This window comes from Cicer arietinum, chromosome 3 (genome assembly GCF_000331145.2).
Source record: "Cicer arietinum cultivar CDC Frontier isolate Library 1 chromosome 3, Cicar.CDCFrontier_v2.0, whole genome shotgun sequence".
In the NCBI taxonomy this organism is placed as follows: Eukaryota; Viridiplantae; Streptophyta; class Magnoliopsida; order Fabales; family Fabaceae; genus Cicer; species Cicer arietinum.
In genome coordinates this window covers 71,025,509-71,048,150 of record NC_021162.2, presented here as the reverse complement: position 1 = coordinate 71,048,150, position 22,642 = coordinate 71,025,509, and the positions used below count along the sequence as shown (strand labels likewise).

Here is a 22,642-nt window from a genome sequence, read left to right as displayed (position 1 = left end):
ATCAATTATAATCTTTTTTTAAAATTTGTTATAACCACAAAAAATTATGTTTTATGTTAAGAATTGTTCGAATAGTACATAAAAAATGCATTTAAGTATTTTCTGTGTATTTTGCATTTTAGGCGTCCAAACTTGCTGCACAACCTCATGTTGGAAAGAAAAACATAGGGAGCGTTTTTAAAAATAAAGATTAAGGATTGGATGTTTGGGATTATAAAATGACCTTATGTTTATTTCAACCTGAGGAAATCCTTTCTCCCAGCACAACTTTAACAGTGTAATTGTGTAAAGTAGCACCACTGGGGCAACAACCTGGAATATGAAGCTCTTGAGAGGGAAAAGAAACATTTTGTTTGCCTTCCGGATAGTGCTAAAACACAGTTTTTTTTGCCACTCCTCGTGATTTTAAAAAATCACTCCTATGTAGTATACTTCCAGACAAAACAAAACAAAGTTTTTTCAGGAAGTATATTTTTGGAGGGAAAAACTGTAATTTTTAAGACACCTATAGTCCTGAAGTGCATGTCGGTCGCGAGAAAAATACTTCCAAAACTAATGGTATTTTGATTTGCAATCTGCAAAAGGTCAGGTTGTCCATTTAGCTTAGCCCACCATTGTTTCAATTACCATCACTTATCTCTACTAGTTGGTACTTCTACTTCACCCTTTCACAAACATGTCCTTCTGAGTGCGACTCTTTGAATTGAGTTGCCACCATCATGATTGAGATTGAGCGACTGGGTTTTGAGCAGCCCTTCACCAAAGTTGTTGCATCCAACTTAAAAATCACTCCTATGTAGTATACTTCCAGACAAAACAAAACAAAGTTTTTTCAGGAAGTATATTTTTGGAGGGAAAAACTGTAATTTTTAAGACACCTATAGTCCTGAAGTGCACGTCGGTCGCGAGAAAAATACTTCCAAAACTAATGGTATTTTGATTTGCAATCTGCAAAAGGTCAGGTTGTCCATTTAGCTTAGCCCACCATTGTTTCAATTACCATCACTTATCTCTACTAGTTGGTACTTCTACTTCACCCTTTCACAAACATGTCCTTCTGAGTGCGACTCTTTGAATTGAGTTGCCACCATCATGATTGAGATTGAGCGACTGGGTTTTGAGCAGCCCTTCACCAAAGTTGTTGCATCCAACTTTACATTGGCATGGAAATGGGCAAAGAGAGTTTCTTTTAACCTCCAATGTTTCTAACAAACTACATTTTTCGTCTCAAAGTACACATTAGAGGGCAAAGAAACTGTGTTTTTTTAATATGTATTGTTGAATTGTACGTAGAAGGTGAAAAAGAATCTCCCATTTACGTATATAAGAATCTACCATATACGAAAAAGAATCCTTGCAGGTGTGAATCGTCGTCCTCTTCAATCGGATGCTACTACTCCCGTGTTTGTGTGTCTCTGCGGTAGCAATAGTTATTTCCCGATCTCACATGTGTATCAATACTCCACAATTTATTTTGTAATTTGTGAAATTGATTTGTGAATTTGGTTCACAGTTTTTAAAATTTACAAACTTTAATTGATTTACGCATGTAACATTCTAATCACCCCATTTGGTGTGTTTTTTTTATTTATTCTCTTCGTCCCAAAATATACCATTAATTTTGTGTGAGAAAAAAACATGACTTATTTTACAATATTACCTTTCAGTAATGGCAGGGAAAAAATAAATTAAAAAAATTGAAAAAAAAAAGAATAAATAGTAATGGGTATGAATATAATAGAAAACAATATTAATAATTTTGATACCGCAAGATAACATATAAAATATAACAAATTTCGTTGGATAGAGTGACTTGTACCTACAACATATTAACTAATTTTCCATCACTAAAAACGAATAAGAAAGAATAGGTAAAAATACTCACAATATTTAAGTTAATAGCATAAAACGATATAATACCTATAAATAATGTGATAAAATTAAAATAATTAGAATGTTTATGGATCTGCAACAACATAGTCATTGTGAATCAGTAGTTGATCAAAATTGATCTATAGTTTAAATTAAACGAAAATCACAACAAGAAATCAAACAAAAAATCAAACAACTTCAATTTAAAACGATAAAATTTTAAAACAAAAAACTAATTTGTGTGAAAATTATTTATTTTGATTAAAACATAAAAAAAAAAAAAAAAAGCACAAGAATTGTTATAACCAAAAAGTCTTTTAAAATAAATTTCATTTAAATACCTACAAGGATGGATGGCGAATCTATCTTTCTCTCCGTTTTACTTTTTGTGTGTCTGATAAACTCTGTTTTACTTCATGGTCCGCGATGTTTATACGAGTCATGTGATCTTTTTACGCGCAACGAACATTTTTTTTGGGATAACATTGATAACATATTTCATGGTTGTTTATGATGTGATGATTGTGTTCTCGTTTTCATCGTTGAAATGACAATAATGTTATAAAATGCTGTAATGACAATAACGTTATAAAATGAAGGGTATGTTTATAATAATATTCGCACTCAACTGCCACATTTACCAACCCATAAATAATTGTCCACTTTGCTTTTCTTGGACATTCACATTATTCCTCTCTATCTCCCTCTTTTTTTTTCCGCTTTTGGTTTACACCAAACAAAACAGATACGACAAAGACAAAAAAAAAACCCACACCATCTTCCAAATTTTCTCGTGTCTTAAGAGCCTTGGACGTTTAACCCCTTTCAGTTGCATAAATAATGTTGTCAAATGAGTGGGGCCCATCTCAAGTCACCCCCACAAAGTAAAAAGAAAACTTTCTCAAACAAACAAACAAAATACATCACAAGAGAATAGTGTTTTCGCCACCCCACCTCAATTTTGTCCAATGTGTGTTTGAATCAACAGTGAATTTGTCAGATATCCAGTGGGCCAATGTGATTTTGAAAAAAAACTATATTTTACGGCTTCAATAAAATCACGACACTACTATGATCATCTAAAATTCACCGTCAATTCAAACATGTACTAAATCTTCAATCTTTAACTCCAACACTCGGGTGTTAATCTATGATCTCTTTTGGGGTCTTGACAATAGTTATAAGCGAGTTGATATCTTTGCACCCATCTCATAGCTCTATATTGTTGTGAGGTTAACCCACCAGAACCATATGGTGAGGCTGAAACTGGATGGCACCAAAGAGGAGCAAAGGCTGTGCAACCACTAGCTTTAAAATTTGTATACCTTGCAACAAAAGGTTGATATTTGTAATCAGCTTTGTATTTTCCATCTTCAGTTGCCCATGATGATGCATCCCATATTGAACCATAAAGCCACATTGGTCTTATAGGAAATGTTGCATCACTCTTCCTCGGGTACCTCCTTATAGGCACATCATCCACAAGGAATCTGACATGTTACTCAATGTTAGTGTAAAACAAATACTATATAATAATATGTCATAACATCAACTCAATACAAAACATCAATATCTCTAACTACAAAACAATTGTAATTCCGTCTTTTTATTAATTAAAGAATTATAATTTACAGTGCTATAACTCATATTTTAATACTACGTTACAATACTAATACTACTTTTGAACTCGTTGGTTGGTGCATGCCCACTTGCTAGAAACTTTGAGACATACCCATTATAATCATTTATAAGATTCACATAATAGCTAGTACAGCTTTTTGAAAGTTATTTAATTTATAACCCTTCATCAATAAATTAATGTTACTTTTTCAATAGCTTTTCATTAGTTGGATGTTATCATATTTGTTTGCCCCACACTTCTATGTTATGATTTTTGTGCCATTCATGTGACCTTGATTTTGTATTTCTATATGATTTATTATTAATCCTGTCAAATTCCTATTTGCCTTCTTCCTTTATTTCAGACAAAATAATATTCTTAATCTTTCATTTTCCACTACCTTCCAAAAAATAAAAAATTTCATTTTCCAAACTATCAATCACTCTTGCCTAAACTTTGATACCAATAGATTAAGAACCAATCAAAACAATGCCACTTATGCAGAATCCAAGCTTACCCAATGGATTCTCTTCATCTCTTATCTTAGGGATCAAAATTTCATATGGGATGAAATTTCTACAAATCACTGTAGTCAGCTAACCCAAACCATTGATATGTAGTAACAACACTTTGAATTGAATGTTTTGGTGTCCTATCATTGTCTAACACCAACACATTTGATTATTGTTATAGTCTAATAATATATTTAATTATTTCTATTTTTTTAAATTATTATCGATATTTATTTATTAGTATCAATATCAATGTCGTGTTAAGTGTCTGTTGACTCCGGTGAGAGCACGGAATCCATTTTACCTGTCCTACCTCAGCAAAAAAAGGAAATAGTATCTACTCTGTCTACCCTGCCTTTTTAGACTAGAACTAATAATCAATCTATTCAATTTCAATTTCACATTCAGAAAAACAGTTAAATCTAGAGTTACTTACATTATTTCCTTAGGACTCCAAAGTATAGCATAGTGATGAAAATCTTTGGTAGGATCAAACCATAGATGAAACTTCATCTCTCTACCAACAATTTTCCCATCTCCACTCCCTCTTATATAAACATTGGTCTGCAAAGTATAAGGTTTTCCAAATGTTGTCCCTAGAAACTCAATGTCCACTTCATCATGGTAACCAGGATGTGCCTCATTGTTTGATAGCTACAATTAATCAAAATAATCATTATCATTAATTAGTACTAATAACAATTAATTAGCTAAAAAAAATGTGTAATTGTTTCTTACATAGAAAGCTGTTATAACTCCTGCAGTATAACCTGGTTGAAGCTTAATAGAAGCACCAAAGTAACCGGATCGAAACGGACGAACCGATTTGAATCCACTTCCTGAGGTTCTATCAAGCCAAATTGTTAATGCATTTTGATCTATTCTTTGGTGTTGAGGACCCCAAAGATTTGTAAAACCTTTGTAAAAGTTGATAGAGTTGAACTTAGAACTTGGCCAGTAAGCAGGTGAAGGTGGCCAATAAGCATTGCATGAAGTAGTCATCAAGATTAAAATAGTAACTAGAAAAAGAGCCATCAAGTAAAGTGAAGGGTAAAGTTTTTTAGAAGAAAGAAGAATGATTCTCTTGTGTGTGAGAAAGTGATGAAAGTAAGGATCATATGGAAGTGAGTTTGGTATAAATAAGAGATTTAGTGGGTCCCAAATTGAGAATTAGTGTGGTTAAATGAAATTTTGGAAGTATATGAATTAAATTTACCATATCAATCATTGTTTATAGAATCGTTGTAGATAGACGAAATTATCTTTCATTGTATTTTTTTCAGGTGATAATTATTATTTATTGTCTGGTTAAAAATTAAAATAAAATATGTTAATTTTTTAGTTATTATTTTTGTTTATATTTTATTTTACAGTAGTATATGTGTACAAAAAATGTTATTACGATAAGAGAAAAATATTAATAGTAAAGATTTAACTTTGAATCTCCTACATGAAACTCATTTAATATCGTTTTGTTAAATCATTGAACTATTCTTTTAGAGATGATGATCTCTAATTGTTAACGTTGAAATTTGATCTGATTTATAAAGATTTAACTTATATCTCACAAAGGCTTGTGTTTAAATGTAAAAATTTCATTGGTGAGTAATGTACAATTACCTCTTTAACATATTCTGAGTTATGATGTTTTCTTTAACCCTAGTTAATTCTATGGACTCACCCACCTATACTTTTTTAAATAAAAAATCTTTAAAAGTTGAACATTCAATTATGCTTTGCATTGGCATTAAAATTATGTTAAATTATAGGATGCATTTAGAAAATTGTGGCTACATTCTCGCACCTAATTAATTTAAATGAGCTACTTGTACTCCATTGACTTATTTTTTTTTTAAATTTTAATTTTTAAAATTAATAAATCATACAATCGATTTTAATTATAATTAGTTGTAAATAACTTATCACAATTTTTGAAAAGTAAAATAGATCTCACCTTAAATTATTGTGATTTTCTTTTTTTCACATTACAACTAGTTTTAGTTTTTCCCCATCTCTTGGTGACAAAAAACCCTGTTTGCTTGGTTGGAAAGGGTAAAAAGATGATGGGATGCAGAAGAGGTAGATGGGTATGCCTTAAATGTGGATCTTAATATTGTTTGTTTTGCATGGCTTTCTGAATCCAACTACAACCTAGGCTTCTACCTATTTCTTTTCTACCATTTAAGGCTATATCTATTTCTGTCTCATCACTCAAAGCAATATTTTGATTAACTTAACCTTAATTATTTGGGTGTTTTTATATTTTTATTTCTTTAACATGTGTTTTTGACGTACTTATTATTAATATTTTTTTTAGCTTTTATTATAAATTTTTTAAAAGCGGAAAATGCATTGAAATAATGAAAATTTTGAATCATAGTTTAACTATTTTAAATTGGATGAAATTCACATGTAAATGATTCCGAATATGGTTCAATCCGTTAAATAATTATTTTCTATTTAAATTTAAAAAGATTGTTTACCGTGCTATTTACTTTTTCATCGAGTCAATTACCGTAGAGTAATGTCTAAAAATGAAGACAAAGGCCAAAATGAGGTAAGAGACAAAATGAGCCAATAAATGATATATGAAACATAATAAAAGTAGTAATTGAATTGAGGGACAGATTCTAATATAGTCAAATCTCAGTAATCAAGCAAGAGCAACGGTGTGTTTAAACTTGTGAACTTCATCAATGAAAGGTGGTGGGTCACAAACTATCTATCTATTAATTAAAGGACCCTCAAAAAGCTTGATTTGATTTTCAGTAGGGCACATGCATGATTGATTGATACATAGAATATATAATCCTTAGTAAGAATTATTTGAAATCTTGATTCATTGATTGATCTATCAACAAAAGGAGTCTATATAGATTGCAACCAACCACATTATTATTTAAATTAATAGGGCAATTAAGTATCACAATCCTTTTGTTAGCATTGTGAGTTGTGATGATAAATCACATGAACAAAATATTAGATTATTTTTTAAAAGTGTTTAATGATAAAATTTAAATAACAATTTTAGAAGATGAAAATTTAGAATTCGAATATACGTACTAGTATATCAATTGTCTATATTCTAACGAATCAATTGTCTATATAGTTTCTATATAAATGGTAATTATGAGACAAAAATGCTAGAGTTTAATTAGCTCCAACTTTTTATTTTCCTATTGTCACATTTTTGGTATAAATAAATATTTGAAAATAAATGTGTTTTTGAATAAATATTCATAAATATAAAGTTTAGTGCAATTTATCTTAACTATTTTATTTTCATCATTTCGGGTTAGTTTATTATTTTAAAATGAAATCGTTTTTGTCTCAAAACAACCAAATTAGCAATGATACGTTATTCAAATAACATTTGATAGGAGGTAAAATCGAATATGATATTATAATATAATATGAAACCAAAATATTTTGTTTGATGATGGCATGGAGACTACTTTGCTGGCACACTGACTATAGTGGTGGAATTATCATTAATTTCTCTTATTTTTTCTCTGATTTGGCAATAGAGAGACATAAACCACACAAAATTAGATATGATAAAATAAAGAACATACAAAGATTTATATTCATCCATCAATTTGATCTACATGATTGAGAAAGACTTATTACCTTATTTTTGGCTTTAAACCATCATGTTCCCAATAAAACTTTAATTTAATAATTAAAAATTAAACAAAATCTAATAAAAATTTGAATTCAAATAATCTCAAACCATTTATCATAAATCAAAATTTATCAACTATTTAAACTTAATTGAAAAAAAAAATTATTTAAAGAGCGCGAATTTTATCACCATCAAATTTATTTTATTTTTAAAGAAAATACAATTGATTTTTTTTATACTTATTTTCGAACCTCATTGCAATTCAATCTTGCACTTAATTAAGGCATTGTTCCCGGGAAGCAAACCACAAAATCACATGATATAACTTACAAGACCCTTTTGTTGTGTGAGCTCTCGCTAGTAGCCAGTACTAGCTAGCTATACAGCTCATACATACTTTGAATCGTGATCTTATAAATTAAAGGTTAAATTATTTTATTTTTTTATTTTATTGTTCTATTTTATTGTTCTATTTTCGTCTTTCAATTATATTTTTATTATTTTATTTAGTCGTTTATTTTAATTTATGTTAAAAATATTAATTTTACCATCTCATTTATCTTACTCATCTTCAAATTCATAATTTTTTTATTTCGTCCAATCTAAATATTTAAAAAATTCATTAAATTTATGATTTTCAAATTCATAACTTACAATTTTAAATCTATAACATTTGAAACTTAAAAAAATTAAATAAATAAATACCTAAATTCATTTATTTTCTTTAGAATTCTCTTGTTAATCAAAAACTTTATCATTTAAATAATTTTTTTAAAATAAAAATTAATAAATTTATTGTATTCGTCACCTTCGTCATCTAAACCTAGAAATTCATCATCTTTTTAATTCAAAAATTCATCAAACTCATAATCTTCAAATTCAACCTCAAATCCAAAAAGACATATATGACATCAAATTAATGATAGACATAACATCAGAGATTAATGAGTAGTGAGTCTTTTTATTTAAAATCTCTCGTGGATATAAAAAAGATACAAAAGTTAACGTTTTTTTGTAGAAATTAATAGAATTGATCAACTTAACTAACAAAAGTATAGTTAAATAACCAAAATATAACGTAAAATAATCAAGAGACTGAAATAAAACTAAAAAATAAGTTAAGAGATTAAAAGAGTAATTTAGCCTGAATTAAACCACTCATTTTAAACAATAAAATGAGCAATAATAATAGTCCTCTTTGTTTTAGATTTAAAAAAAATTGATTTTGATTTTATATTTAAATTTTTTTTTATGAAAACGTACTTAAAAATAAATAATAGAAGTTATATATTTCAAATTAATTTGTTATTGATTAAAAAAATTAATTTTTACATTTAATAACTTATAATTTTATTATTAAGGATTCTTACATGACAAAAATCAGTTTTTTTATGAATGATATCTCTCAAAAATGATTTTTATGAATTGTTTCTCCAAATAATTTTTTATTTTAATCATTTTTTCAAATTTAATTATCAAAAAAAAAATTACAACAAATAGATGAAATACTTAAAATGATATTTTAATTGTTTAAATATGTCTTTGGTCTTTGCAATTATTATTTTATTTTATTTTATTTTAATCCTTGTAAATTTTTGTATTTGATTAACATCCTTGTAAATATAATTTCATTTTAAAATTGTACTTTCATTTAATATATCTATCTAAACCAATTTTTCATTTAAAATTTTATTATTATAATTCTTTTTAAAAAATTATAACAAAAAAAAAATAATACTATAAAAAATATTTTTTTAAACTGTAATAAATGAGTCCAATATTTAATGAGAAAATAATTTATAATTGATATTATATGTGCCTTACTCACAAATTGTTAATGACTGAAATGTCAATCATTTATTGTAAAAAAATAAAAAGAAATGTCGATAATTTCTTAAAACATTTTTTACAATCCTAAAGCGATCTCCTTTATTTTTGGGTCCTTTTTTTATTTTTTTAGTGAAGGTGGTGATTTAAGACCAATTTTATCACTCTTTTAAATTAATTTTTTTTTTAGTCAATTAAGTAATTTTTATATTTATTTTAATTTTCGTCTTGTTGTCACGTTGTTTTGATTTCCTAATTTGTTGTATAATTCGTTTGATTTTAGATTGACAAATTAACTTCGACCAATTGCAAATTCAACCAATAACTTTGACGTCAATGTTTAATCTCTAGAAGTATGAACATTTCATGCACTTTGATTTTATTATATTTATAGATTTGTTACACTTGTAAACATTATAATATTATAAATTTATTAACGGTTTAATTCTTTTTATTGTTAGTAATTTTAAATTGTATTCTTAATTGTAATTTTTATTTATTTAAATGAGTAAATACTATTTTTATTAAAAAATAATAATTTTATTTAAAAAATACTTTATTTTTTACTTTTATTAATTAGTAATTTTAAAAGAGTTAAATTCACAATACGTAATAAAAAAGAGTACAAATGAAGAGAAAAACTAAATAGATAAATAAATAAATAAAGAGTTGCAAGTAACATATGTCGGTCCTCAAATGAAACACATATTTTATAATAAGCTTTATGAGAAAGAAGTGTGTTATCCTTTATAAAAAATAGTGTAATACCAACATTCGTCATAACTTTTTATTATATTCTCCATTATTTATTGAAATTACGTAGATTTCATCATTTTAAAAATGATTTTCACATAAAATAGTGAGAAAAACAGTTAAGTTGAGTTGCTTAGAAAAATTATTAATTATGAAGAGTATATCCAATAGTTTAATTTTAAGTTTAATTACTTATTTGTTTTCACATAACTATAAATATTTGTCAAAAGGCACGAGGGAGAGGGATGGATGAACTAGAGCCCATGTGTGTTTGCATTTCTACATACGTCATTTTATAAACGTGTGATACTCTTTTTATAGATAAATACGTGATAATTATTTTACAAACTTGTTAAACTTATAAACATATCCTGAAATTTCATTTATAAGTTACTATTAATTTACAGTTTGCAGGAGCTTCTTTTCTTGACCAAATTATATGTGTAGACAAATTCACACTATTTTGTCGGTCACACCAAGTAGGGTCCACCTTGGCCGACATATAATCCAAAAAATTTGATTAGTTTTATTTATGCTATAATATCGATCAGAGATGGACGTTAGGATCACCTCACATCTTGATTAGACCCTCCAACGTTAGGGAATAAATTACATTTGTTACATCCAATTATCAGAAGCTTTCATTCTCTATTTTGATCTTTTTAAGATGAATTCATGCTTTTGATTTTGTCTCCATTGATTCTGTATATGCATGCTAACATAGGGGCAGGACTTTTCTTTTGCACTGGATTTATTAACAACAAAGATTTTAATTTATGTAAAATATACTTGAATTTTCAAAATGGATTTTTTGCTTTACTATTTGATTATTTTGGTTATCACTTTAGTGTATTTAAGGGAGATCGATAATTAAAATAAATTCTTTACATTAAAGAGAATAGTTAATTAAGTAACAAAACAGTACAAAAAATCAGTTACAAAAATAGAGAATTCAAACTGCGTTGATGTTCAAGTTTAATAAAATTTAAGATTTGCTTTAAGTGATTAACGTTTGGATGTGAATTTAGTATGTTTTTTGAACTATCACTTTTTTTATTATTAAGAAAGTCAGCAACATACTTTTTAACATATAATTTTTAATGTTTTTTTTTTCTAATGTAAATTTATAGTTTTGGTCCCTCTATTTTAGCTGAATCACAAAAGTAGACACCTCATTTTATTTCTCCTCAGTTTTGGTCCCCAAATAGAATTTTGGTCCAAAACTTGATAAATTGACATTTTAAAGTCACCCACACCATTTATAATAATAGATTACATGTATAATTGTTGCATAACAAGAGTTTGATGCATGGTGTGACATAAATAAACGCAAAATAATGAAATTTCATCAAGTTTTGGACTAAAATTCTATTTGGGGACCAAAACTGAAAAAAAATAAAATGAGAGGGTATTTTTAAGATTCAACTAAAATAAGAGGAACCAAAACTGTTATTAAACCTATATTTAATATAAAATTAAAGCAATAGAAGGAGTGTATTAAATATTTTATTATTGACATTTTTCTTACAAATCATTATGTCAAATCATCTTATGACTCATTTTTTGAAATTGATTAAAATGATGTATGTGATATTTCACATTTTTTAATATTGCAGTGGAAGAGATACCATAGCTATATATATAGAGTAGTAGAATCGTTTTAAATAGTCATGTTCTAATCTTAAAAATTAGATTCATAATAAATAAAAATGTACTTTTAATAATAATAAAAGAGATAAAATAAATTTGAATTTCTATAAAATTTTAAAATTTTATTTTAGTTCCTATTTTGAAAAGTTATTTTTTTGTAAAAGAATGATATTTTGATCCCTATATAATCATAATAGAGACTAGAAGTAAATAAAAAAATTTATTAACAAAACTTATAATGTTGTGATTTCATAGTAATTAAAAATCACTCTTATTTTATTATATTATAAATATAAAAAATTGGAGTCATCACCAATTGAGGGTTTGTGCTATTGGGTTGTTTGCACAACTCAATAATCGGCCATGAATTCTAATTCTTTATTATATACTACATTAGTTAAAAAAACTTTAAGTTTCTATATGATTTTATTTTATTTTTTATATTTTTATGTTAGAATATTGTGATATGTATTTTAGATATTTATTTTAGAGGAATTGTGGTGTATTAGGAGCCATTAATTATTTGAGAGAAGTTTAAGTGTTGATTTTTTTCCACATAGTGAATAATCCTGATTTTTAAAATAGATAGACTAATTTTACGAATTCATAAAATATTAGGTTGTTTGCACAACCCAATAATCGGCCATGAATTTTAGTTCTTTATTATATACTACATTAGTTAAAAATACTTTAAATTTATATATGATTTTATTTATTTTTTCTTAAATTTTTATGTTAGAATATTGTGATATCTATTTTAGATATTTATTTTAGAGGGGTTGTGGTGTATTAGGAGCCATGAATTATTTGAGAGAAGTTTAAGTGTTGATTTTTTTCCACATAGTGAATAATTGTGGTTTTTAAAATAGATAGACTAATTTTACGAATTCATAAAATAACACGATCAAAATTAAAATTAAATTTAAAAATAATTATAATTAAGAATAAATGTAATTAATAATTTGACAATCATAATTCATCGATAGTATTAAAAATTATTTCCAGAAATAGAGTTTCTAAATAAAATACTTTGTAGTAGTTTAGAAGGTCTTTTTTTTAACATTGTCTGTTACTAGGACATTTATTTATTTTTCTGAAAATTTTACTCTATACTCTCTCATTTATCAGTATACTCCAAAATATAAATAAAAAAAGACCAAAATACTATCATATATAGTAAAAATGACTATTTTTTTCATTTCAGAACACACTAGTGAATGTCAAAAAATTCTTTTTTTTGGAATCTTTTTTTCAAGTTTTTCGGTAAACAACTTCAACTCTGAAAAACTTTTTTCAAGTTTTCTGGTACAGAACATCACTTTCGAAAATCATTTTTGAAATTCTCCGAAATTATCGAGAAACTTATTTCAAGTTTTCCAAAAAAAAATACACTACTGACAAACTTCAACGTAACATTTCCGAAAGCTACTGGAAAACTTCATCCACAAGTTTTTCGGTAGTTGTTTGATTTTTTAAAAATATTTTTTAAATTAATTTTTCATTATATTAGTATTTATGTAATTTATTTGATTTTAACTAAATTTTTTTTTCCAGTAGATAGGGCTAGATGTAGAGACGACAAAGTTTTAGCAAGAATATGTGATCGTCTATGGATGCTCCGAAAAGCGTTTGTGTTTCGCGTAGAAGGCGACGATTTTTAATGGAAGAAGATGACCTGAACACGAAGAGATACAAGGAGGATCAGGAGCATGAGTAGGAGGAGGGTGAAGTTGAGTTGATACGTACTTATTAATTATTATTTATGGTATATTAATTATAATGTATCAATAATGTATTAATTATTTATGGTGTATTTTTAGTGTATTAATTATTGTGTATTATTTATTTATGATGTATTAATTATTTAATTGTGTCTTTATGGTGTATTAATTACTTAAAAATATTTATGGTGTATTATTATTTAAAAATATTTATGGTGTATTAATTATGGTATATTAAAAAAAAAGTGTGCACCGGAAAACTTGTGTATGAAGTTTTTTGGAAACATGAAAAACTTGAAGAAATTTTTTCAGTAATAAATATCTTTTTATTTTGCATCGGAAAAATATTTTGAGTTTTCCAATAAATACATTTTGTACCAGAAAATTTGTAAAAAATTATCCATAAACACTAAGTGTACTAGAATTCTTCTAAATAGTTTTTCGAAAATTGCCAGAAAATTTTTACCAAAAATCTTTTTACTGGTTCTAAAAATAATAAAATGATAAAAAAAAAATTTTTTTTGGCATTTTCATAAATTTATAGAGTATAAATATAAAAATAGATGTACGGAGTAATTTTTTTTATTTTTCTTCTTCTTATAAAGTACAAAACAATAGTTTTTTTGTTCTTGCACAAAACAATAGTTTGTGCTACGGCCCATTGGGTTACAAAATATGAGTTGATGATATTTATAAGAAAAATCTACTAGACATCCTGCGCTTATTCATCACACCCTACCGTTAAGCTAAAATAAATAAATTATTCGTTTTAATATGCAAGAAAAAAATATATTTTGTTTTGCATTCAGTTTGGAAAATCTAAAATTTAAAAAAAAAATTGTGAAATCAAAGAGGACAAAAGTGGATTTTAAAAAAATTATAGGAGTGTGAGGAATAAATGTCGAAGTGATGATAGATTCCTCTGTTCATAGTCACTATAAAGTTTTTATTTGGTATTCCATAAAAAAATAATATTTTTCTTTTATTAATTGTTACTATAATTTATTAAATACTAGTATCTATTTTAAAAAAGTTCAAAAAATAAATACTCTAAAAGTTATTTCATACCTGTAAAATTGAGTTTTACATTTTTAATTGATATTGGTAGGTATTGATTCTGCCTTTAATTTTTATGTATCGATGCATTTGTCATGGCTTCTGTGTAAACTCTTGCCACTGTAGGCTGTTGTTAACCTCTTCTAACAACTTTAAGAGATGGACTTTGCATTGCATGAAATATATGTGGACAGACTGAGGATACCAGAATAACTATTTTATGTGTTTATGACCTATGATTTACTAAATTTATGACTTAGAATTTGGAATCGAACACTTACTCACGTCTATATGTGTCCTAGTATATATAAGAAAATATGTGAAGTCTCATTCTTGTCCCTTGACATCATCATACTTTTCACTTTAATCAATAAAGAAAAATAATAATTAATCTCTGCAAAAAATAATAATTAAGAAAAAGTTATTCAATTTTATGGAGTTACACACTTGTTGTATGTATGTTTTTTTCTCATATTTTTATCACCCTATTTGTTGTCCCTTTTCCTTTGCATTCAAACCCTAACTCTCACCATGCATTCTCACTAGAAAGACTTCTATTGATCCTTAACAACTATCTTTTATTATATTATATATCTATAAAATCAAACATCTACCAAAATTACTAAACCACCCATCTTTAAACATCACAATTTTGGAATAATTATAATATTTTTTTCTTCTAATTTTAAATTAAAAGATGAAATTTATATTAATCAAAGTGATATTAATGATCATTTTACTATTTTTTCTACGGCCTATTTTACTTATCTCTATTTTTTCTTTCTTCCATATTTTATTATTTTCTATTATTTTTTTATTTCTCTTCTCTTTATTAAATTTCTATTATATATATATTCCCATATACTAACACAAGTTTAGCTCATTTAAAGTGAAATATTAATAAAATGAAAAAATCAATGATTAATATTATAAATATTTGTGATTAATTATGCATGTGCATATAATATTAATATTTAATTTGTTTATCAATTGTTGATATTACTCATTTTATTTTTTAAAAGTGAATTATTCACTTTGGTCCAACACAAATAACTTATCTATAATATAATTTTATAACAACTAAGTTTTTCATAGTTAAAAACATATTTCACTATCAGAAAAACAAACTTTTCACTTTCTATTTTCTTCTCCCTCTTAAATTTTTATATTTTTATATTTTGTTTATTCTTTCCATTTCTCTTTATCTCTTTTATTTTTTTCATACTTTATTATGTTCTATTATTTTTTCTATTATCTCATGTTTCTTAAATTTCTAGTATCTATTATATAAATTTTATAATATATTTTCTATCTATTATATATCTATAAATATATATAAAATATAATCTTACTGACTACTAACATTTATTTATAAATAAAAAAACATAATGTCTTGCACAAATACCTTTTTACCTTAATTTAATTTTTATAACACGTAAGAGAAAATACTGGATAGTGCTCATGGTGTATATTTTTATATACTTCTATCATTGGTATATTTCTTTATGTTTCTTTTGTATAATCAAGCATAAAGTGAAAATTGTTTAATCACTTTGTGTTTCTTTTTAATTTATTAATTAATACATAAATGGCAGGCATAAAAGTCACCGTTAAATAATCATCTGCAGTTAAATTGTATAGATCACTATCATCATTTATGTATGTCTTTTTTCATGGGATTATTAAATTTAATTGAAGAAAAGATCGATAATTAATTTGTCAAAAAAAAAAGGTTGATAATTATTCTTCACAGGTCAATTAATGAATTCATATTTGATTGTGAGTTCCTAATTATAAACGGCTCTTCATGAGTCAATTAGCTAATAAACAACTTTTTACATATCAATTACTTAATAGATGAATTCATAGTTATTGACGACTCTTATGAGTCAATTAATTAATAGATGAGTTTATATTTAATTTTTTTGTTGTTGATGTAAAGTAACGCCAATTTATTAACTAGAAGAAGAAGATGGACTTAACCCTTTACAATCAGAATGCAAAATGATGTCAAATAAAACATAAAACTCAATAAAGAAACATAAGTTCAAAGAGCCACACATGTCTTCTTTTGTTAGGAAATTCATACTATGATTAGCTTCCCAGAAGATGTGATGAAAAAAGTTCTACAATCAGAAAGATGGAAGAGAGATTGGACCTCTATCAAATGAGGTTGGAGACATGATAATATAAAAAATACACTTTAGATCATGTTAATGGAGGTTTAGAGTCACTTTCAAAAATGACATTTTTAAACTCATATTTCGAGTCACTCTAATATCTTGAAAAATAGCTCAAACTTCAGCAAAAATAACATTTCCAGCACCTAAGTTGTCATAGTAACCGGTACAATAATTACCTTTCTCGTCGCAAATGAGACCACCAAATGAGGAATTTCGGGTAATAGGTTGGAAGGCTCCACCAACATTCACCTTATAATAATCAGTTGGTGGTGTTTTCTAAGTAGTCTCAATACTAATATTCTTGTGTATCTAAATTCTAAGGGGTTTATTAGTCTCTTTAACAATCAAATGAACATGTGTTAGGTTTTAATCCATAAATCTTTGTACAAATAAACAGGAGTTTGAAAACACAAAATAATTCCTATCATTCCAAAGCCTCTAAACTATGGCACCAAAATAGATAGACCAAGACCAAATAACACAACCAATATTATTAGTAGAAAAATTCCAATTCAACCAAGCATACATATCCAACTTGAAGAAACGATTATCCTGAACTGAATTTTTTATGGTATTCCAAAATGCAGACAACGACTCACAGTCACAAAGTATATGCATTATGAATTTACTAAGTGTAGTTCATATTTAACTATTAATTTGTCTTTTGAATATCTAATAAATAAAAGTGTGAGAAATTTTTATAAATAAAAACATATTATTTGTATGAATTCAGTCTTTTCAATTTACATACAATAAAGCGAATCCATGTGAATGCACCTGTAATTTGCTAGTTTCTAAAAGAAAACAAATTAGAATTTTTCCCAACCGATTTTTGATAAAGAGGATCTCAATTTAAAAAAAGAAATTGGATGTGAATTGATTAGAAAGAATCTTGATAGAAAAGAAATTATAATTGATTATAAAAATTGGTTATGATAAATGATTTTAATACGAATGACGATTGGTTACATGAATATGGTATTCAAGTGCAACTTTAATGACTAAAATAAATGACTTAAATAAAATAAAAAAGTAAAAAAAAGTGACTTAATTGGGGCATGAAGAATACTTTATGTCCTTTTCAAGTGTGTTTTTCTTTCACATTAATGAATATAGGAAATATAGCGTGTTTTTCTTTCACATTAATGAATATAGGAAATATATCTTATATAATTTTTAAGTTACACGAAAATAATAAATTATTAATTTTTTTTAATATCAAGTTTGTTATTTATATTTATAAATATTTATTCGACTTATCTTAATTTTAAATTGATAAAATTGAATTTTAAAATTCTTAATTTTTTTATAAATTTATGTAATTCTAAGAGGTTTTGATTGCAATAATCATAAGAACAAAAATTATTAAAAAGAGAATTCCATTGAGATTGATTTTAGAATTTTTAAAATGAAAAGTAAAATTCTCTAAATTTATGTCATAAAATTACATGAAAATTTATTATGATATTTTTTATATAATAGATAACACAACTCATAGGACAATTTTAAAAATCTCTAACTAAAAATGATTGAAATAAAATTATATAATAAAATAATTCAATATTGTAACTTTTACCAACTTAAAAAAATTAACTTGATAAAAAAAATTAAATAATAAATTCAAAATTTTCACGCAACTTAAAAGACAATCAAATGCCCCATGTATCGGTTACCTCTGAGAAAAATAAATAAATAAATAAAATAATAAGAATACGAATTATATTATTAAATCTCAATGATTGAAATATAAAAATTGACATCTGTTTTTCTTCGTAAGCATACCAAACGAGACGCTTTTCTGACTCCTCGCAGTTCAGTTCAGTTCACTGCGCATTTCGCAAAAAGGTTTCGTTTTTCCCTTTCGACTTAAAGTTTTCAATTCACACGACGCATCTCTTCATCATATCATATTCATGCGCACTCTAAATATTCAATTCTTTTCTTAATTAACCGATTGTTTTATCAATGAAATCATTGCTGTTTCATTATTATTGATTTTTTGTTTTTATTTATTATAATAGATAGATAATAGATATTACTTGCTGCTGTTACTGTTTTATTGAAATGACGGTGGTGGTTGCATTGAAAAGAAATTTGAATTCGATTCGATTGCAGTAACACGTTCTTGTGATCAAGGAATCATAGGTGATTGATTTCTTGGAGTAACAGTTTCTTGCATTGGTTTGATTTTGATTCCTAGGTTTTCTGTAATATCATATGTTTGTTGGTGCCATTGACTTTGTAGTACACAAGTCAAAGAAAAGGGAACGGGTTTATTTATTTATTTATTTATTTATTTATTCATGTTGTTGTATGTTTCGTTTGAGGTGTTGTATTGTGCTTGTGATTAGTGGTTCAACAACAATGTATGTATTGTCACAATTAAATATCTTCTTCAGTATGATTATTTTGCTCCCCATGAGGGAAGGGATGCTTCCCTGAACCCTCTGCCGTTGGTTAGTTTACTAGAATTACGCAGTTAGTTGTCTGATACAATGTTCCAAATGTAAGTAACAGATAGTTTGTAATAAAAAAAATCTGTCATTTATATTGCAAAACGTTCATAATTTGTTATACATATTACATCAACTATTGATTTACTTATCAGTGGTTGAGATTGTTTACTTTATCCACTAAAAGGGAATTGCTTACTTTAGAAAAGTCAAATTCTTTCGTAATAGATTTTTGTTCTTTTTGGAATTATTAGTTGCTGAAAAGTTTGGTATTAAGAAATAGACTTTGTATTTGCAATTTGTTCGTTTTGAATGTGGAATTTAGAGTATGAAAATGCATTATTTTCAATTGCTTAACTAGATGATCTTTTGCATGTGTACCAAATCTCCTAAATACTTGAATTTTTATGTGGTGGCTTAGAAATGATTTCATATTCATATATCATGAATGACAAGCTTTCCCTCTAACAGAGTCTTCTTTCCATATAATTTCTATACAGTTAACAGTTTAGAAGGAAATGTTATAAGGCTCTACATAGAAGATGGAATTAATCGGTTGTAGTTCAAGTGCCCATCAGAGTGACTCTTCAGGAGGGTCACATGATGTCAGCAAAAATAATTTGACTGGGAAAGAAGCCTTTGTAAACCATGGTATGTCCTTTTCTGACTTAGTTTTATTATCAACAATTCTACTTTAGCAAAATCAGAATTAGCTTGCATTAGCAAAAAATCTCTTTCATGCTTTGAGTTTTTTTGGGTATCTTGCAAGCACATAGATCTTAGACAGATCTGCGAAAAGGCTGATGTGTTTGTGTTTAACTTCAAATTAATAGGTTTGACAGGTCTCAAGTATTGTTCTTGTTTTTTGTTCTCCCTTAGAATGTTTTAAACTTCCCAGCATGATGTTTTTAGTCCTTTGTTTTTTTTCTTTTGTGTTTCCTAGGTAAGGCATGAGGCAACTTGCATATACTGTATGTCTGTGGCTTCCTAGTAGGAAAAAATGAATGTGTTAAAATTGTAGTACATAGTTTGGCATATGATTGTATTAGTCTTTTACTCTATATTCCATATGATACACAATTGCACACTAACAAATATATACATGTATCTATTTTGCTTACCGAGCTAGATGTAGCCCAGATTATAGAACTATCTGGCATTAATCCTTTCCAGATCTCTGAAACCATTTAGAAAATATAAAATATATCTAAAAAAAGTTGTTGTATTTTAATGTTGACTCATGTGAGACTCTTCTTAGCGATTGATTTCTCCAGTGTCAAATGCAGTCCAATTATAAGCCTCTTCTTAGAATACTCTCAAGTATATTCTTGTTCTCATGCAGGTGAAATAGCGTGGAATCAAATAAGGAAAGAATGGGTTGGTGATCAGTCTACAAAATTACAGAGACCACCGAAAGATTCAACTATATGGTACATACATATTTCTGATTTTCATCCATTTTCATAATATGTCTGAAAAATAAAAGTGGCGTTTGGTCAATTGTAGTAAAAGATAATTCTTCATTCATGCATTTCTTTCGGATTTGATGTTTGGTCAATTGTAGTAAAAGATAATTCTTCATTCATGCATTTCTTTCGGATTTGATAGACTTCAAATTTCCATATTTAGCCAAACTTGGAAGAACAAGGGTATCATGTAAGTTGTCTATGTAACTAACAGAAATATAGGCGCCAACTAAATAGAACAAGCAAGATTACTACGAACGAATTTATTGACCTCTTTGTGGATTCATTCCATGCTTTAGATTATCAAATTTGTCTCTTTACTGTGTCTCTTAAGCACTGTACATATGTTACATATATCATGCTTTTAATTGTTTGGCTTGCCAATATTAAGTGGAAACCTTTACTTCAATAAACTTGTACATGTTGCCACTCGCTCATTGTTGGTGCCGCGTGCCAAGTCATGTTTTATGTAACCTTGAATATCTATTTCATGTTTGCCAAAAGTAACTTGGACATCTCTTTCAGCCTGACAGAAAGTTCTGACGATATACTTTTCTCCAAAGAACCTTTTCGTCCGCCTATACCATTAGCTGTAAGTTCTTTAAGACACAGTCCTTCATTTTCAAATTTTGGAATGCATTAATATGATAGAAGTATGTTGGTGTTTTTGGGTTATGCAGACGATCGTAAGCTATTTACTAAAAAATTGGCATGAGGAAGGTCTCTATGAAATAGGTAACAGGTAATTCAGCTGCAAATTTCAGTAAGAATCTTGCACAATTTTATGTGCACAGAAGCAATCACAAGCACATTGGCGAGAGTGAGACAAACCTTTTAACATGAGATTGATTGAAGTCATTGAATTATATTGTTATTGGTTCTGTTTAATGCACAAATAAGCTTAATAGCAGTTTCGGCCTGCCACACTGCAGATTTTTTTAGTCGTTTGTGACTGGCTAAACATTCATCCTTGTAGTTAGTTTTTACATTTTTGAACTTGAATACATTCTCCACGATTACAAAGTGGTCAATCTCACCCAATGTTTTAATGAATTTTGAGACAAATTTTTCTGATAGTTATATTCAAATTGGAGAAACTGCTAATCGAAAAGTGCACCAGTCATGTAAATATAGTAGCCATGGGATTTTGAAGGATAGTACTGCGTGTGCAATACATCCATGGCTCACAGTCATACTTCAATTGTTCTTCAATTGTTGTCCTTCATGGTATTGTAATATAATTTAATTGGTATACATGGCCTTTATGTGAAATGTATACGATTGACTCAAGTAGGTGACAAGTAAATGAATCCTTCATAGTAGTTGCAGAGTCATTGGATTCAGCTTAGTGAATTCCTCGTAATTTCCATATTTGCATGGGTACTCTACAATTGTCTGATCCATTGTTGGTTTGGATCGACCAAATATATCCTATAGAACAAGGGCGGTAGAATTAAGGTTGATATAATAACAACTAATTTTAGGAACATAAATCTATTTTTGTTTAAAAGGTTTATTTCAAATGAAAAAATTATTTTACCAAAATAAGAGAATCCAAATATGCAATTAGTTTGTATACATATCTGGGTCAGTGGAGAAACACTATATATGGGGTCAATGATGACTCTGGTTATGTTGGTGTATTTTTGGCAAATTTGGTTCAGTGTGGACTTACTAAGCCTTTTCATTTTGGCTTCTTCAGCACGATATGTTGCTTACAAACAACAGGAAAAGTAAGACGCGTCTTGCTATGTCGTATTACTACCACTGAGCTGACCTTTATGAAACATCTCTGCATGTGTCGGGTGATTTCCCATAGCTTAGAGGGATTACTTTAATATATTTTTAAATTTTTTTATGAATTTATTTCTATTATTGATAATATTTAGTTTATCTTTTTAAT

At 27.2% G+C, this 22,642-nt stretch overlaps 2 protein-coding genes across 3 annotated transcripts; one reads left to right on the top strand and one right to left on the bottom strand.

Moving 5' to 3' along the window:
- Positions 1 to 2,458: 2,458 nt before the first annotated feature.
- LOC101503922 (probable xyloglucan endotransglucosylase/hydrolase protein 32) lies at positions 2,459 to 5,111 on the bottom strand. Its single transcript, XM_004494013.4, has 3 exons — positions 4,744 to 5,111; positions 4,442 to 4,659; positions 2,459 to 3,362 (listed from the first exon to the last, which is right to left on the bottom strand). The coding sequence occupies exons 1-3, from the start codon at positions 5,038 to 5,040 to the stop codon at positions 2,996 to 2,998; spliced, it is 882 nt and encodes a 293-aa protein (XP_004494070.1). The 5' UTR covers positions 5,041 to 5,111; the 3' UTR covers positions 2,459 to 2,995.
- Positions 5,112 to 18,554: 13,443 nt separating this feature from the next.
- On the top strand, positions 18,555 to 21,843 carry LOC101503600 (uncharacterized). Of its 2 annotated transcripts, none has more exons than XM_004494012.4 (5): positions 18,555 to 18,665; positions 19,774 to 19,924; positions 20,616 to 20,703; positions 21,265 to 21,331; positions 21,420 to 21,843. In XM_004494012.4, the coding sequence occupies exons 2-5, from the start codon at positions 19,816 to 19,818 to the stop codon at positions 21,483 to 21,485; spliced, it is 330 nt and encodes a 109-aa protein (XP_004494069.1). In that variant the 5' UTR covers positions 18,555 to 18,665; positions 19,774 to 19,815; the 3' UTR covers positions 21,486 to 21,843. The 2 variants fall into 2 exon arrangements, with proteins under 2 accessions (XP_004494069.1, XP_027188257.1); XM_027332456.2 differs by having other exon boundaries at positions 18,646 to 18,965.
- The last annotated feature ends 799 nt before the right edge of the window (positions 21,844 to 22,642 follow it).